Genomic DNA, 17,909 nt, shown 5'->3' on the forward strand with positions numbered 1-17,909 from the left:
ATAAAACATGTTTCAAATCTTTCCAACAGACTCGAGTCCGGTTGAAAAATCCGTTTGTCTGTATGCTAGTCCGACGGACGAAAACCCGACGTTAGGGCAGCTATTGGCTACTGGCTATGAACTTCCTTATTCTAGTCCGGTCGTATGTCATCACGTTCGAATCTGTCGGACTTTGGTGTGCTTGTGTGTGACCAAGCCCGTTAGTTCAGAAAGTCCATCGGAACTTCGCCGAAAGTCCGTCGGGAAGACCGTCGGGCCTAGTCTGTCGAAAAGTCCGGTCGTGTGTACGCGGGATTATGGACACACAGAGGTGGTTCAGGAGTGAGCAAGCACGAGTGCCCCAAAGCAAGCGGCTTGCTATGGGGGCACTCGGCAAAGGGGAAAGGCCAGGAGTGCCCGGGGGAAAGCCGTGAAGAAGAGGATCTGGGCTGTTCTGTGCAAAAACCACTGCACACAGCTTCTAAGTATAACATATTTCTTATTTTTTTTCTTTAAATAGACCTTTAATATCACTTTACCCTTAGCTGCAGCAAAGTTAATGAAAAAAAAAAAAAAGCAGATGCGATAGTATATGGTCAACGCTAGAATCGCTGCTTAGGTCTCAGGCACCTCCCTGCTCTGTTTCAGCAGCTGTGGGCCTGAAGAGACTGTGTATCACATATGATGACATTGCCTGAAGGTGCAGCGTTTTTGGATACGCATTTATAATTTTATCAACTCCCTTACCTTGGTGAACCTAAAAAAATCCTCACAACATGCGCTGCTTAACAGCCCAGAGGAGAAGGCCCCGAAACATCTGAGATGATTAATGGACTTCTTTTTTGTGAAAGCTAAAATCTCCAGAGCTAGACCTTGGACCTAATTGTCTTCAGTCTTCCTTGACTGAGGAAGTCCCGTCAAATGGAGGTAACATACGTATAGGACGAGGACCCCCGTACATGACGCCATCCCCCGGCCATCTCTGCATCAAGCTGTCCTGTCAGTGTTTATGAGAGTCAAGCGATTTATGGTCAGCACTGCCTATAGTGCCATTTCTTGTAAGTTCAATATTTTATCCTATTATTAAATGAATGTTTTAAACGGAGAGCACTAGGGTTGTGTGCTTTTTTTCCCTGTATATATGCGGTTGGGATTTGAGATTCATTCAGTGAGGAATTGGAGATGCTAGCTGTTTGCTTCATCCCCAGAGAGAGAAAACTGCTTGGTGAGACCTACTGGTAATGCAGGGGTCATGTCAGTGAGGTAAAAGAGGCTAATCTATATGGGTGGTGGATTCACACTGTTTAGTTGTGTCACTTTGGTGATTTTCGTGCATTGAAGTTGGATAAGATTCATTGATTTTACAGAATATTTTTTTCACATATGGACACTTGTTGGATTATATATGAATTTGGAAAGAACTTTTAACCATATTTTTGCATATATATTTTTTTGTGTGCATTTTTATTTTGCACTGATGATTTAATGCATTTATAAGGAGTTGCGCTACACTATTTTTTGTTATAGTTTACATAATAAGTCTGAATCACTTATAGGGGTTGGCTAGCAATTCACTGTGAATAGAGTTGGTGTGTTGGATTGATTGTGCTGATTGATCACTCACTTTTTAACTTTAAAGCATTGTTGTTCAGCAACTGCTGTCAAGCTGTTCCTTCATGAGGAGAGTTTAATGCTGGTGTCCTGTCATATAAGGTCCCCCATCCGATAATGTCCGCTGTGTACTGCGCATGCGCAGTACACAGCAACACAGATTCCAAAAATTGCCGAGGATGAACGGCGCCTGCGCCATGAGTCCAGGTTCTATCCCCACCATCCAAGTGGACATAGAGTAGGAATAAAAAAGAGTCGAGCACAGCGAGGCTGAGCCCGAAGCGTGGCGAGCGAAGCTCGCCCGCGAAGGACCCTCTAATATTCACAACTCTGTGTCCGCTACCACCTCCACTCACGGCGCAGGCGCCGTTCAGCTTCGGAAGCTCGCCCGAGAGGGACCCTCTGATATTCACAACCCTGTGTCCGCTACCACCTCCACTCACGGCGCAGGCGCCGTTCAGCTTCGGAGATTTTCCGAAGCTTCGTCTGCTCCGTACTGCGCATGCGCAATACGGGGCGGACGCTATATGATGGCCGGACACTATATGGCAGAACACCAGTTCCATAGGTCTGCACAGCCTATTGCATTAGGGTGTGCACCCAAAAGCTCAAACACACACGTGTGTGTATATATACACACACACAAACACACTCTTGTAAGCAAATGTAAGCAAATACATTTTTAAACGTACGGTAATACAACTTCTTTCAATTAACACTAAGGCCGCGTACACACGCGCGGACTGTTCGCCCAACCTTGTTCGGCAAACAGTTTGTCAAACAGTCCGCTCAAAATTTGCATGAGCGGACTTGCCCACACACGAGCGGACTGTTTGACGAACAAGGTTGGGCAAACAGTTCGCTCAACTTTTGAAATGAACGGACTCGCCCACGTAAGGCGGAGGCAAATCCGCCCATTTCGAGCGCGTGTACAGGTAGGCGGGGCCCGCGAAGGAGACGTCGCGGGCTCCGCCGCCTGGAATGGGCTTAAAGGGGAACCCCAACGCCGAAAAAAATCGGCGTGGGGGTTCCCCCCAAGTCCACACCAGACCCTTGTCCGAGCACGCTACCCGGCCGGCCAGGAAAGGGGGGCGAGCGAGCGCGCCCCCCCTCCTGAGCCGTACCAGGCCGCGTGCCCTCAACATGGGGGGGTGCCTTGGGGAAGGGGGGGCCGCGCGGCCCCCCCACCCCAAAGCACCTTGTCCCCATGTTGATGAGGACAAGGGCCTCTTCCCGACAACCCTGGCCGTTGGTTGTCGGGGTCTGCGGGCGGGGGGCTTATCGGAATCCGGGAGCCCCCTTTAAGAAGGGGGCCCCCGGATACCGGCCCCCCACCCTATGTGAATGAGTATGGGGTACAATGTACCCCTACCCATTCACCTGTGAAATAAAGTACAAATAAAAACACAACACAGGGGGAAAAAATATTTTATTGCACAGCCGGGGGTCTTCCGTCTTCGGGGGTCTTCTCGCCGGACTCCTCCGCTATGTGTGTGTAGCTCTTTTGCCAGCGGAGGAGTCCGGCTTTCTTCCTCCCCGCCGCCGGCCTCTTCTCCCGACTTCGGGGGTCTTGTCCCCCTCTTCGGTTCTTCTGCCGGGCCACCGCGCCTGGTCCGGTGGCCCGGTCTTCTGTCGCCGTCTTCCGTTCTTCTGTCGCCGCCTTCGGTTCTTCTGCCGGGCCACCGCGCCTTCTTGTAGCTCTTTTACAGGCGGTGGCCCGGTCTTCTGTCGCCGTCGCCGCCTTCCGTTCGTGTTCTTCTTCTTGTTCTTCTTGTTCTTCTCCAGGCGATGTTGACACGTCGCTCTCTCCGGCCGGAATGCCAGAGCCGCCCTGCGCTGTGACTTATATAGTGACAATGGGGCGGGGTCACATGGTATATGTCACATGGGTTGATGTCACATGGTGACCCCGCCCCCTTACGATGTCATAGTCCCCATGTGACATCAACCCATGTGACCAACCCATGTGACATATACCATGTGACCCCGCCCCATTGTCACTATATAAGTGACCGCACAGCGCGTCCCCGGCATTCCGGCCGGAGAGCTCGTCGAGTCAACATCTCCAGGAGAAGAACAAGAAGAACAAGAAGAAGAACACGAACGGAAGGCGGCGACGGCGACAGAAGACCGGGCCACCGCCTGTAAAAGAGCTACAAGAAGGCGCGGTGGCCCGGCAGAAGAACCGAAGGCGGCGACAGAAGAACGGAAGACGGCGACAGAAGACCGGGCCACCGGACCAGGCGCGGTGGCCCGGCAGAAGAACCGAAGAGGGGGACAAGACCCCCGAAGTCGGGAGAAGAGGCCGGCGGCGGGGAGGAAGAAAGCCGGACTCCTCCGCTGGCAAAAGAGCTACACACACATAGCGGAGGAGTCCGGCGAGAAGACCCCCGAAGACGGAAGACCCCCGGCTGTGCAATAAAATATTTTTTCCCCCTGTGTTGTGTTTTTATTTGTACTTTATTTCACAGGTGAATGGGTAGGGGTACATTGTACCCCATACTCATTCACATAGGGTGGGGGGCCGGTATCCGGGGGCCCCCTTCTTAAAGGGGGCTCCCGGATTCCGATAAGCCCCCCGCCCGCAGACCCCGACAACCAACGGCCAGGGTTGTCGGGAAGAGGCCCTTGTCCTCATCAACATGGGGACAAGGTGCTTTGGGGTGGGGGGGCCGCGCGGCCCCCCCCTTCCCCAAGGCACCCCCCATGTTGAGGGCACGCGGCCTGGTACGGCTCAGGAGGGGGGGCGCGCTCGCTCGCCCCCCTTTCCTGGCCGGCCGGGTAGCGTGCTCGGACAAGGGTCTGGTGTGGACTTGGGGGGAACCCCCACGCCGATTTTTTTCGGCGTTGGGGTTCCCCTTTAAGCCCATTCCAGGCGGCGGAGCCCGCGACGTCTCCTTCGCGGGCCCCGCCTACCTGTACACGCGCTCGAAATGGGCGGACTTTCCGAGCGGGAACAGTCCGCTCATTTCGAAAGTACAGCGGACAAGCCCACACACGGGCGGACTGTTCGCTCAAACACAGTTTCAGCGGACAGTTTTTCGGAATTTCCGAAAGACTTTGTCCGTCCAACTGTCCGCTGAAACTGTCCGCTGAAAGCCCACACACGAGCGGACTGTCCGCCCAAACACTGTTCAGCGGACAAGGTTGGGCGAACAGTCCGCCCGTGTGTACGCGGCCTTAGGCCGCGTACACACGGGCGGATTGTCTGCCCAACTAAGTTCGTCAGACAATCCGACAGACAGTCCGTTCAAAATTTGAATGAACGGACTTGACCACACACGATGAGCAGACAGTCCGCTGAAAGCGTGCGTGATGACGTGTACAGCACGTACGACGGGACTAGAAAAACGACGTCCTATACACTGCAATGCAACCTTCGGCCATGTAAATCCTTTCTGAGCATGCGCCATACTTAGTCCGTCCAACTTGCCTACACACGAGCGGACTGTCCGCTGAAACCAAGTTTGGACGGACAAAACCAAGTTTGAACGGACAAAATTACGGAAATTCCGTAAGACTTTGTTCGTCAGACAGTCCGCTGAAAAAGTCCGCTGAAGCCCACACACGAGCGGATTGTCCGCTGAAACACGGTTCAGCGGACTAAGTTGGACAGACAATCCGCCCGTGTGTACGCGGCCTTATTGTGCATGCTCAGTTAGCAGATATTTTTGCTGCTGGTGGTGACAATGAGAAATAACAACTGCGGGTGCAGCGGTGCTGATAGGGAGGGGGAAAAAACAGTCCTCAGCACAGTCACCTCTCCTCCGGGTCCCCCACTGCCCAGCACTCCCGGTATGCATGCCTACAACTGGTTCCAATATAGATTTGTGAAGTCACTGAGTCCAGACAAGTTTTTTCCTGCCTTGAGTACTGATGAAGGTGGAGTGGTGTTGACCCCAAAACTCGTTGGCTGTTTTAGGACAAATGAAAGTTAACAATAGTTTAGACTCTAACCTGATTTTAGTCTGATGCTTCTTTCTGTATTTCTTTGATTTCAGCTACTGTTTGGTGCCCATCGAGGGAAGCCTTGCTGTGTGGGAGCTGGCTTGCCAGAGCTATTGAGCTTGTTTGAAGTTTTACTTCAGCTTACTACACTCTCAGGTCTAAAAGTTCCCACTGCCTCTTTCCATATGTTGTTCTAATGGACAGCTCCCATTCACTGAACAGGAACCAATGGAAATGGCTCCTGATCATTTGAGCTTTGACAGTCAATCACAGGGGCCTAATGGTCATCCAGAACCCCTAAATGATTGAAGGGAGGGTGTCAGTAAGCAGTTAAACTGTATTTTCAGCTATTTGATTTTAAAGGTACAAGCTCCAGGTCTGTTATCCTTATCATTGTGTTAATGCTTACTGACCTGATCTGACTAGTAATAAATATGCAGCTCGTGTCCTAACATGTCACTGAATGCTTACGTGTTCTGTGTCAATTACTGACTAAGCTGTTATAAAGGAGTATGCCAACAGGTAGGGAGATTGGCAGAGCAACTCATAGGTTCACTGTTAATCTGAACCTCAATGAAGCCAATGGGAATATTTAAAATGAATTATGGAAATTTTCAAGGTTAATAGGCAAGGGATTTGGAAACAAATAACACGGGAGACCCCCCCAAACCACAAATCAGTCCCTTAAGGGTGTGTTATGTATTTTGAGGGACATTTGGGGTGGTCCCTATGGCGCTTAAAAAAGAAAAACTGTCAGGAAAATGTAATTTACTGGTTCTAAGCCACCTAGCAACCAAGAGCCCTGAGCAGGAATCTGCCACATTCAGCAGCATTAGAAATACTGTTGCTAAATGTGTGACTTCCAATTGCAGCCAGAGCCTCAGTGGGCAGGCAAACATCCCTTTTATTCCATCTGTTCCCTGAACAGCCAAAGTTCAGACCGGATCCTACTTTGGTCTAAACCAGAACAAAACCACAACCTCATCCCTGCCAACAGGTTCCCTTAAGGTACTGGTAAGATTGCAGTGAGGAGTTTACAAAAATCTGACCATAGCAAAATCGGTCTTCCACTTTAAAAATATAGAGATTTGTGTATAGTGGCCACCGTTTTATTATTTGCACTGCAGGCAACACCAGCAATTAAAGGGGTTGTAAAGGCACAAGGTTTTTTTTTTTTACCTTTATGCATTCTTTGCATGAAGGTAAAAAAAACTTCTGTGTGCAGCAGCCCCCCAAATACTTACTTGAGCCCCCTCTCGATCCAGCGATGTTCAGGAGAGCCTTGCTTCTCTGGGGACTCACACTCCTCATTGGCTTTTGGCAGCAGCACAAGCCATTGGCTCCCACTGCTGTCAATCACAGCCAGTGAGCCAATCAGGAGACAGATGGTGTGAGGCAGAGCCGTGGCTCTGTGTCAGTTTTATGAATCAGATGACAATCATCTTTTTTTTTTTTTTACTTCAAAAACTCAAAACGCTAATTTTCTATCATTAAAAACGGCATACTGACGTTACCACATCTTGATTACCCAGGACACCATGCCTACTAAATGCTGCTTACAGAATATGAATGTGCACTTTAAATTAGTTTCACCTCAAGCAGCTTTTGCTTCCTTTGATATCTCCTCCACCTCATCAAGTTCACATAAAAGGTAATTTCAAATACTTTCTAAACAAACCATAAAATATCAAACATACAGTATCGCACAAAAGTGAGTAAATATTTTTGTAAATATTTCATTATATCTTTTCATGTGACAATACTGAAGAAATGACACTTTGCTACAATGTAAAGTAGTGAGTGTACAGCTTGTATAACAGTGTAAATTTGCTGTCCCCTCAAAATAACTCAACACACAGCCATTAACCACTTCCCGACCGGCGCACGACGATGTACGTCGGCAGAATGGCACGGGCAGGCAAATTGGCATACAGGTACGACCATTTGTATTTTCCGCCCTGCCAGTCCAGTCACGGGTCCCACGGACTCGATCGCTGCGGGGATACCCGCGATCGTCTCACGGGGAGGCTGAACTGGGAGATACCGATATAAACAGCATCTTCCCGTTCTGCCTAGCAACAAGTGACACTGATCTCTGCTCCATGTGATTGGAGCAGAGATCAGTGTTCACTAACACACAGCCCAGCCCCCCACAGTTAGTAACACGCCCCTAGGACACACTTAACCCCTACACTGCCGCCCCCTGGTTAACCCCTTCACTGCCAGTGTCATTTACACAGGAATCAATGCATTTGTATAGCAGTGATTGCTGTATAAATGACAATGGTCCCAAAAACGTGTAAAAAATGTCCGATGTGTCTGCCATAATGTCACAGTCACAGTAAAAATCGCTGATCGCCGCCATTACTAGTAAAAAAAAAAAATATTAATAAAAATGCCATAAAACTATCCCCTATTTTGTAAACCCTATAAATTTTGCCCAAACCAATCAATAATCGCTTATTGGGATTTTTTTTTACCAAAAATATGTAGAAGAATACGTATCGGCCTAAACTGAGGGAAAAAAATGTTTTTTTTATATATTTTTGGTGGATATTTATTATAGCAAAAGGTAAAAACGAATGCATTTTTTTAAAAATTGTCGCTCTATTTTTGTTTATAGCGAAAAAAATAAAAACCGCAGGGGTGATCAAATACCCCCAAAAGAAAGCTCTATTTGTGGGAAAAAGAGGAGGTCAATTTTGTTTGGGAGCCACAACAGTTAAAGCGACGCAGTGCCGAATCGCAAAAAGTGGTCTGGTCTTAAGCCAGCAAAATGGTCCGGTCTGAAAGTGGTTAATGTCCAAATTGCTGGCAACAAATTTGAATACACCCCTAAGTGAAAATGTCCAAAATGGCCAAAAGTGTCAATATTTTGTGTGGCCACCATTACTTTCTAGCACTGCCTTAACATGATTGGGCATTCATCAGAGCTTAACAGGTTGCCACTGGAGTCCTCCTCCACTCCTCCATGATGACATCACAGAGCTGGTGAATGCTAGAGACCTTGCGCTCCCACTACCCCATGCTTGACTGTAGGCAAGACACACTTGTCTTTGTACACCTCAACTGATTGCCACCACACACACTTGACACCATATGAATCGAATAAGTTTATCTTGGTCTCATCGGACCACAGGGCATGGTTCCAGTAATCCATGTCCTTAGTCTACTTGTCTTCAGCAAACTGTTTGCAGGCTTTCTTGTGCATCATCTTTAGAAGAGGCTTCCTTCTGGGATGACAGTCATGCAGACCAGACTGATGCAGTGTGTGGTGTATGGTCTGGAGCACTGACAGACTGACCCCCCACCCCTTAAACCTCTGCAGCAATGCTGGCAGCACTCATACGTCTATTTCCCAAAGACAACCTCTGTATATGACGCTCAGCACATGCACTCAACTTCTTTGGTCAACCATGGCTAGGCCTGTTCTGAGTGGAACCTTTTCTGTTAAATCGCTGTATGGTCTTGGCCATCGTGCTGCAGCTCAGTTTCATGGTCTTGGCAATCTTCTTATAGCCTAGGCCATCTTTATGTAGAGCAACAATACATTTTTTCAGATTCTCAGAGAGTTCTTTGCCATGAGGTGCCATGTTGAAATTCCAGTGACCAGTATGGGAGAGCGATAACACAAAATTTAAAGTGAGGTGCCCCCTAAAAAAATTTTTTTTAAGTCAGCAGCTACAAATACTGCAGCTGCTGACTTTTAATAATCGGACACTTACCTGTCCCAGGGTCCAGCGATGCAGGGGAACAAAGCCCCCCTTCGTTCCCTGCTCCGCTTGCGGCGCCGTCATTCGTACTGTGGGCACCCGGCTGTGGCTTCACAGCCGGGCACCCACTGCGCATGCGTGAGCGGCACTGTGATACACCGCACAGTCACCTGGGACACGTGACAGGTCCCAGGTGACTGTGCGGCACGAGGGGAAGTGATGTCACCAGCCCGGACAAGGAAGAAGGCAGACTACGAGGGAGCCCCTAGCAACAGGTATTTAGAGGTGAGTAAAATTTTTTTTTTTTCCAATTCTTTTTTTAAATTTATTTTTAAGAATTTTAAACCATTTTTTATTTTTTGGGGGCAACACCACTTTAACACACCTGCTCCCCATTAAAACCTGAGACCTTGTAATGCCAATGAGTCACATGACACCAGGAGGGAAATGGCTAATTGGGCCCAATTTGGACATTTTTACTTAGGGGAGGTATTCACTTTTGTTGCTAGCAGTTTAGACATTAATGGCTGGTTGTTGGGTTATTTTGAGGGGACAACAAATTTACACTGTTATACAAGCTGTACACTCACTACTTTACATTATAGCAAGTATCACGTGAAAAGATATAATAAAATATTTACAAAAATGTTAGGGGTGTGCTTACTTTTGTAATATACTGTACATAGGGGTAAAACAAGCCTAAAGTATATCTAAACCCAAACCCCAAAATGTTATATATAGCTGCTCACTAGTCCTTAGATGTGGTGGCTGCATTAGTTTCTATTTTTTCAGGCTATGTACATTTTCTACAAGTACAGAAAAATACTTTTGGATCCTGATAGAAATTTAGTGTCCTTTCACTTTCTCTGCACTGAACTGAAATCTCAAACAATGTTATCAGCTTTTCCAGCTAAACTACAGAACCAATGCCCTCTATGTAATAGATAATATGGATGAAGAGACGGGGAGGTGTTTGTCTCTGATTGGTTGAGGTAACCGCCCTATCTATTCACCTCATCCAGTCAGAGAACACAAAGTGTTCCCTAAACGCCACCACGCTAATCAGGAGGAGGACGGGCTCCGTACTTGCCGGCTTTTGTTTTTAATCCAAATGATTCTTTTTACGTGCAATACAATTTTTTTATTAAATTTATGAGCGGTATTACACTATGGGCAGCTTTTCTTTGAGTTTGGTGCTACACCATCCACATACGGTATATTCCTACGAAACATCAGAGTGAGTTTTCCTGGTTTGATGGTTCAGTCTTGTATGATCTAAAGTATCCTCAGTGCAAGCTAAAGGCCGTAGCTGGGTGATAGCCAAATGGTGTACACGCTTTGCCATCTGGTAAGCGGATTCATATTCTGGTGGTCGGGCACGTTTTTGTTTTCTGTGTGGAGTCACCGAGGTGTTAATTGAAGATTAACCACTGCCAATGGATGATGAACTAATGTGGACTTAATATTCATGTTTTTTATTTTATTAATGAATTGTTGTTTATTTGCGCAGCTCCATATATGTCCTTTTAGTTATTGTATGTGTATCCCACATTCGAGCTGCAGCCTATAGATTTATTTAGATTCATTCTTATTTATTTATTTGATTAATTATTCGTTTTCCAGGTCTAGTGCAGTTTTCTTTTTTCCAAGTATAGACAAGACCGCCAATAAAAATTATGAGGCACCATCCAGCCTGACAGGGCCATAGATACCCCCAACATTGTAACCCCTCTACATCTTATACACATCCAACACTCCTAACTACACCCAACCAACCCCCCCCCCCCCCCCACACACACACACACACACACATACAAACACCAGGTTTCCCCCTAACATTGTTATCATGTTACCACCTCCACACCCCTGGATTCTCAACCCCAAATAAGTAACTCCCCAGCACTCTGACCCCTCTACACCCTAGATATCCCCCCAGCACTCTAACCCCTCTACACCCCAGGTATCCCCCAGCACTCTGACCCCTCTACACCCCAGATATCTCCCCGCACTGTGACCCCTCTACACTCCAGATATCCCCCAGCACTCTGACCCCTCTACATCCCAGATATCCCCCAGCACTGTGAACCCTCTACACCCCAGATATTCCCCCAGCACTCTGACCCCTCTACACCCCAGTTATCCCCCTCAGCACACTGACCCCTCTACACCCTAGATCTCCCCTCAGCACTCTGACCCCTCTACACCACAGATATCCCCCAGCACTCGGATCCCTCTACATCCCAGATATCCCCCCAGCACTCTGACCCCTCTACACCCTAGCTATCCCCCAGTTCTCTGACCCCTCTACACCCCAGATCTCCCCCCAGCACTCTGACCCCTCTACACCACAGATAACCCCCCAAGCACTGTGATCCCTCTACATACCAGATATCCACCCAGCACTCTGACTCCTCCTACACCCTAGGTACTCCCTAAGCACTCTGACCCCTCTACACCCTAGATATCCCCCAGAACTCTGATCCCTCTCTGCACCCCAGATATCCCCCCAGCACTCTGACCCCTCTACACTCCATATATCCCCTCAGCACTCTGACCCCTCTACACCCCAGATATCCCCCAGCACTCTGACCCCTCTACACCACAGATAACCCCCCAAGCACTGTGATCCCTCTACATACCAGATATCCACCCAGCACTCTGACTCCTCCTACACCCTAGATACCCCCTAAGCACTCTGACCCCTCTACACCCTAGATATCCCCCAGCACTCTGATCCCTCTCTGCACCCCAGATATCCCCCCAGCACTCTGACCCCTCTACACTCCAGATATCCCCTCAGCACTCTGACCCCTCTACACCCCAGATATCCCCCAGCACTCTGCCCCCTCTGTGAACTTTTGGTGCACACCTCCAGCACTGTGACAATGACACACTTATACCAATCAAGTCATGCAGGCAGAAGGAGGGTTGGAGGAGGGAGAATAATTCCAAGCCCTTTGGTGCAAACAGTGCTGGACAGCTGGGCTCACCATGACACCATCCACAATGCCACTTCTGCATGTGGGCTCTCAGTGCTGCCGACTCCGCAGCTCCCACTCCAGCTTCTACCCTGTGGCCCGAGTCCCGAGCATTCAAAGCTGCATGGGGTGGGGTCAGAGCATCAATGGCGCTCCAGCCCCGCCCCTCCCTGTTGGCTGGGAAATAGGTATCATTCTGCACAGCATGGCACACTGCTGCCAGCCTGTCTCCCCTGTCTATCCATCACTCTCAGTGCCATCATGGGGCTCCCAATTTCTGAGCAGCGTGGGCTCAGGGAGTAGCTTCTTTGGGGAAGGTGCAGGGGCCCCCCCATACAGCTGGGGCCCCTGGGCAGGGCCCAGGTGTGCCCTTTCATTAAGACAGCCCTGTTAAAGGGCACCTATCCGTAGAAAGTTACCTCCTTTGTTGACAACGCATAAGGGCAGTTGCTCCCACAGGACCTGGAAGCTAGTGGAGATCACTGGAGTAGTGGTGCCTTCTACAGTGATTTACAGCTTCCATGGGGACCCCACAGGTATGGCACAAACATACTTACATTGGTCCAAGCATGTTAAAATTGGCATACCTAAACTTCATCTTTAAACACTACAGTAACTTCTATATAGCATAAACATAAATGGTATATGGTACGACCATATCTTAAGAAGAAAAAAATATTTTTAGTTAACCAATGAAAGGTATCCCATACATTTTACCTGCTCTCTATAGCCCCTTTCACATGGGCAGTGCACCTGCCCGTTTTTGATACATGATTACATGGATCGAAATGGACAACATATCTCTACAGATGTACAATGTGTAAGCAGACTTGCATCTGTCTATATCCACCCATCTCTGGATCTGTTCAGGTCCGTTGGGCTGAATGGAAAAGATTTTCGTTCAAGTCTGCTTTCACTGGCCAGACTGAAGGTGGGCACACATAAGTGAATGCAAGTCCACCAACATTGGCCCACCTAGAGAGATTATGTGTAAAGTCACAAATGTCAAATCTATACTGTCATGGTCTGACTCAGCAGGGGAACAGTCTAGGATCCCCTGCCAAGGCTGAATGTACGCTGTCCGTGTGAATTGGGTCCATGGCTAACATGGTGAAAAAAAAGTGCTAGTGTATATTTGTAAAAGTGAAATTTACAAGCATATACAGGCATGGTTCATTTTGACTAGAAAAACAACAAATTCTCCTGCGCTCTGGTTTCTTGGTCTTTGAAATGTGATATATACAGTTTGAAATGGTGTTGTCACTAAGTCTTGCAGCCCTCCTTTAGAACATTGGGTGTTCAAATACTAGAGAGAAACAATACAAAAGAGGGGAAGGCGCACTGACCTAGTGCATTACCATAAAACAGCTTTATTTAAAAATAAATCAAATAGCAAAATGGCTACTCACAAACGAGTATTGATCAAAGGCAAAATCAATACAAATAGATCCATCGCACCAAACATTTGGCGAATCCAGACCAGATGTCAGAGGAATTGGTAAATACCTCTACGGAAATGGCTAACGCGTTTCGGGAGTGACCCCCTTTCCTCAGAGCCAAAGAGAGCCCTGATTTTGCCTTTGCCTTGATTTTGCCTTTGATCAATACTCGTTTGTGAGTAGCCATTTTGCTATTTGATTTATTTTTAAATAAAGCTGTTTTATGGTAATGCACTAGGTCAGTGCGCCTTCCCTTCATTTTGACTAGATACATGTCCATAGCACTGGAAATGTTATTACGTCATTATATGTACATACAAAAGCATAGCTGGGCACATTGGTGGCTTCCAGACAATATAGCAGTAGGCAGTAATAAGAAAAATGAAGATCTCTTAAAAATTAAAGTCTTGTTATTCCTAAAATTTCGAACTCTCACCATTTGTGCTGACGTGGAGAATCACCTTGTTGCTGTTTCAGGGCTGGAGGGCCAATGCCCCATGTACCAGCAGGCCTATCATTATTAAATAAACCAGCATACTGGGATACCGATTTGAGGGGATCACTGCCCCCTGTAAAAAGAGAGCAAATAAATTACAAAGAAGAACTATGCACAGTAGTAATAAACCAAAAGGTAATTGCATATTGAAGGTGAATACAGAGAAAAAAAAGACCCAATAGTTTCCAGCATGGCACAGAATGGAGTGGAAAGCACTGAATATCAAACAGGTATGCAGTTAAATTGGAACTAAACCCATCAACCAAAACGATTACATTCAAGGCATGCCATGAATGATAACTGTCACAAATGCTTGTGCTCTCAACCCAACTGTCAAGCCATTAAACGGTTGGTTTCATAACTGATCACATGTGCAGCACCATGGCAACTGCAGATCATACAAAGGCTAAGATAGCCCATAGGGGATAGGAGGGTTTAGTTCCACTTTAATATGTCACATATTATACTGTACAGAAAACAGTATTTTGTGTGTCCATACATCTTCCACATTTTGCCTTACGGTATTTGAATAGAGTATTCAAAAATTGGGCTTATAATTTTCATTAAATGGATTCAAACATGCTTGGAACAAACATAGATCTATGCTCAGATAAAAAATGTAACAAAAAAAATAAAAATACAGAACATGCATTAAAAGAAAAAACAAAACAAACAAAAAACGGGCAGACTCGATGGATGACGAGTCTGCCTTTTTTCTGCTGTCGCTTTTTTTATGTTTCTGTTTATTTTTCAACAAGATAAATGTAACAAATCAAAGCTACTACAGGAGTGAGCGGAGGTGGACAAAGAGAAATTGTCAGAAGACAGTGTGCATGGCGGTCCTATAAGAATACTATACATAGGATATGATCTAATGCTGGCCATACATGTATAGATTTTCGTTAGTGGGGTTCATTTTTGACCACAGTGACAAGAAAAATTTAAGGTGAAAAATAGAAAACATTTCTCAATGGAACAAATTTTCGGACAGTGCATGTGATTTTCATTCAGAAATTAAATACATTTTCAAATCGAATGTTAAAAGCAAGTGAAATGTTATAACGGCATTCATCCACTAATCGAATGTACAAAGAATTTTCGTACGAATATTCTTGTCTGAAAGTCTATATGTGTATGGCCAGCATAACTCTTTCACTTCAAAGCAAGAATGAACAATTCATGAAAATGTGGTTTTATTGGTACAAATTCACCTTAAAGTGGTTGTAAACCCTTACATATACCCAGTGAAGCGACTGGCCTTAGGTGATACACAGAGATTAAACAAATCCTCCTACATAAATTGTACCTGTCTATCTGCAGTCTTCTCTTCGTTACATCTGTTCAAAGTGCTGAATTTAAAGCTTGTCTGAGAGTTCAGAGAAAAGTGGGCGGAGAGCTGACACTCTTCAGAGCTTAGTGAGGAGAGCTCTGAGAGCTGATTGGAAAGAAGGGACACATCCCCCTTATAGAACACAGAACAGAGCTGAGGCTGCCAATGTGCTTGAGATCCCTCCCCTGTCACCATTTTTCTCTTGGTGTCAGGAAACCTTGTCAGAACTGAGAGCAGAGAAACAAGACAGCAGACAGAAATGACACTTAGTGCTCGTAATTGAGACAAGTACACACTATAGAGGGATATGCTTTGTTCTTAATTCATGTCTGAGGTTTACAACCACTTTAACTTCCAAGTACCACTGATTTTCCCACAACGTGGGTCCCTAGACCTACTTTTAGCCCGCAAACATATATCACTATGATCCGCCAATCTGGCTGATGTGATGCACCACCCCTCCATTTCTTTCATTTATCCTTACATCTACCCCTACCCGTATTCTTTTTCTCTTTCTCTATGATCACACAATGTGACACTGAATCATATTAAAGGCACGTCCTTGTATGTATTCTTTCACAAGCATTATTTTGTATGGATCAGAGCAATTCGCAATATGTGTAATTTACCCCTTTTTTTTGTACCCCTATTTCAACTTTAAAAAAAAGTTAAATAAGGTATTTACAAAAGAAAAAAAGAATACGTAAATAGAGGATGTTACCATCCATACTATTACAGGAGAAGCATTATAAAACAGGTGAATAACCCTGGCTTATCCACTGTTCAACTGTTGTGATCAAGGCCTTCCAGCCAGGGAGGAGTGCTCAATACCATACTATAGACACCATCTCTCTTTTTTTTTTGCTGCCTCTGTACATGATAAACACCATCAACCACATATAAACAAAGCACAGTACATTATAAAGCAGGCTTATAGATTACATGCAAAACAAACGCATCAGCTTGGTTTGTATACTCACATCTTCTGGTGTGCTCAGTGTAAGCTGTCACAGTGGGGCAGAAAATAATGGCCTCAGTATAAATGTATGAGGTTGTAATGCAAATAGAAATTTCTCTTTGGGAGTTTGTGTCTATATATTGATGTTGATTTTTTTTTGCTATTATTTACAAGTGTTTATATAGTGATGATAGATAGATAGATAGATAGATAGATAGATAGATAGATAGATAGATAGATAGATAGATAGATAGATAGATAGATAGATAGATAGATAGAGATGTCGATATGTAGCTGTGATGACTGGGTAACGAGGAATACAGAATAGACTGTCAGACAAAAGGAGCAGGACCAATCACAAACAAATGATGGGAGGAGGATGACTGAGAGTGAACAGAAATGAAAGGGGAACAGGAGGGATGAGGGTGGGGGAATGACTGAGGGACCTCGAATGCTGCTGTCACTGTGTGTAGGAGAGAGGGACAGATCTTGGGAAGGGCAGGAAGGTGCTGTAGAACAGCAGACGATCGTCTTAGCGAAAGAACAGCGTATAGATTTGGAGGTCTCAGGCTGTCGCTGATGACAGTCTCAGGATTTCGGTCTCAGGTGACAGCTGTCAAGGAATTTCCTGAATATCTCTCAGCTAATGGATGTCTCTTCTGGATCAGCTGTAATCTGCTATCTTCTTTAAGTAAAGACTGTCTCTGAGACGGGGCTACCCATCCTTCACAGATATATCTCCAGATGAGTCTTTCTCCGAAGATGGTTATCTCTGGCTGTCACGGGCACAGCTGCTCCAGCCTTTGTTATTCCTGTTCTGATGGCAGCTGAGAGCCCAGTACGCATGTGCAGATTATCCTCTGCAAGTCACATGACTCTTCTTCTACAGCAGGGAATAATGGTACCCAACAATCATATATATACACATTTAAAAGCATCGTCTTCAGGTTTCTTTGTTTAAAATATACCGTAGGTGCCATATCATGTGTCATGTTAAGCAGAGGAAATGTGTAAATAATAAAAGTATACTATGTTATTAATATCATATAAAATCTCAGTCTTTAGCTGGTAACAGCTTGCAAGTACAGATTATGCAAATATCAATATACAGGTACAAATGAGCATGAACAAAATATATATAGAAAACAAAAAAAACATATTCTCTCTAGTAACTATCTTTATACTCCCTATTAGGGCCGGTTCACACTGCGAGCCGCGGCGAGGCGTCTCCGACTTCCTCGCCGCGACTTGCAGGGGGGGTCAGCGGCGACTTGCAGAGGACTTCTCCATAGAAGTCAATGCAAGTCGCCCCCGAAGTCGCCCCGAAGTAGTACAGGAACCTTTTTTCTGAGTCGGAGCGACTCGAGTCGCTCCTCTCAGAACGGTTCCATAGCACTGTATGGGGGCGACTTGCGGGAGCGAGGCGAGCCGTGTCGCCTCGCCTCGCGTTGCAGTGT

General features: G+C 46.2%; 1 protein-coding gene across 5 annotated transcripts in view; it reads right to left on the minus strand.

Moving 5' to 3' along the window:
* PARP6 (poly(ADP-ribose) polymerase family member 6) overlaps window positions 1–17,297 on the minus strand; it is a 127,371-nt gene extending 110,074 nt beyond the window's left edge. For 3 of the 5 annotated variants that reach the window (XM_077472467.1, XM_077472466.1, XM_077472465.1), the window contains exons 1-2: window positions 16,475–17,296; window positions 14,105–14,237 (exon numbers count right to left, since the gene is read on the minus strand). In XM_077472467.1, coding sequence (XP_077328593.1) covers window positions 14,105–14,107 — 3 coding nt within the window. In that variant the 5' untranslated portion in view covers window positions 14,108–14,237; window positions 16,475–17,296. Of the gene's footprint in view, window positions 1–14,104; window positions 14,238–16,474 lie in introns of all 5 variants that reach the window. The other 2 variants (XM_077472469.1, XM_077472468.1) reach the window with 2 other exon arrangements.
* Window positions 17,298–17,909: the final 612 nt, after the last annotated feature.

This window comes from Lithobates pipiens, unplaced genomic scaffold (assembly GCF_037356315.1).
Source record: "Lithobates pipiens isolate NorthernLeopardFrog02 unplaced genomic scaffold, aLitPip1_a1.2 Scaffold_8, whole genome shotgun sequence".
Lineage (NCBI taxonomy): Eukaryota > Metazoa > Chordata > Amphibia > Anura > Ranidae > Lithobates > Lithobates pipiens.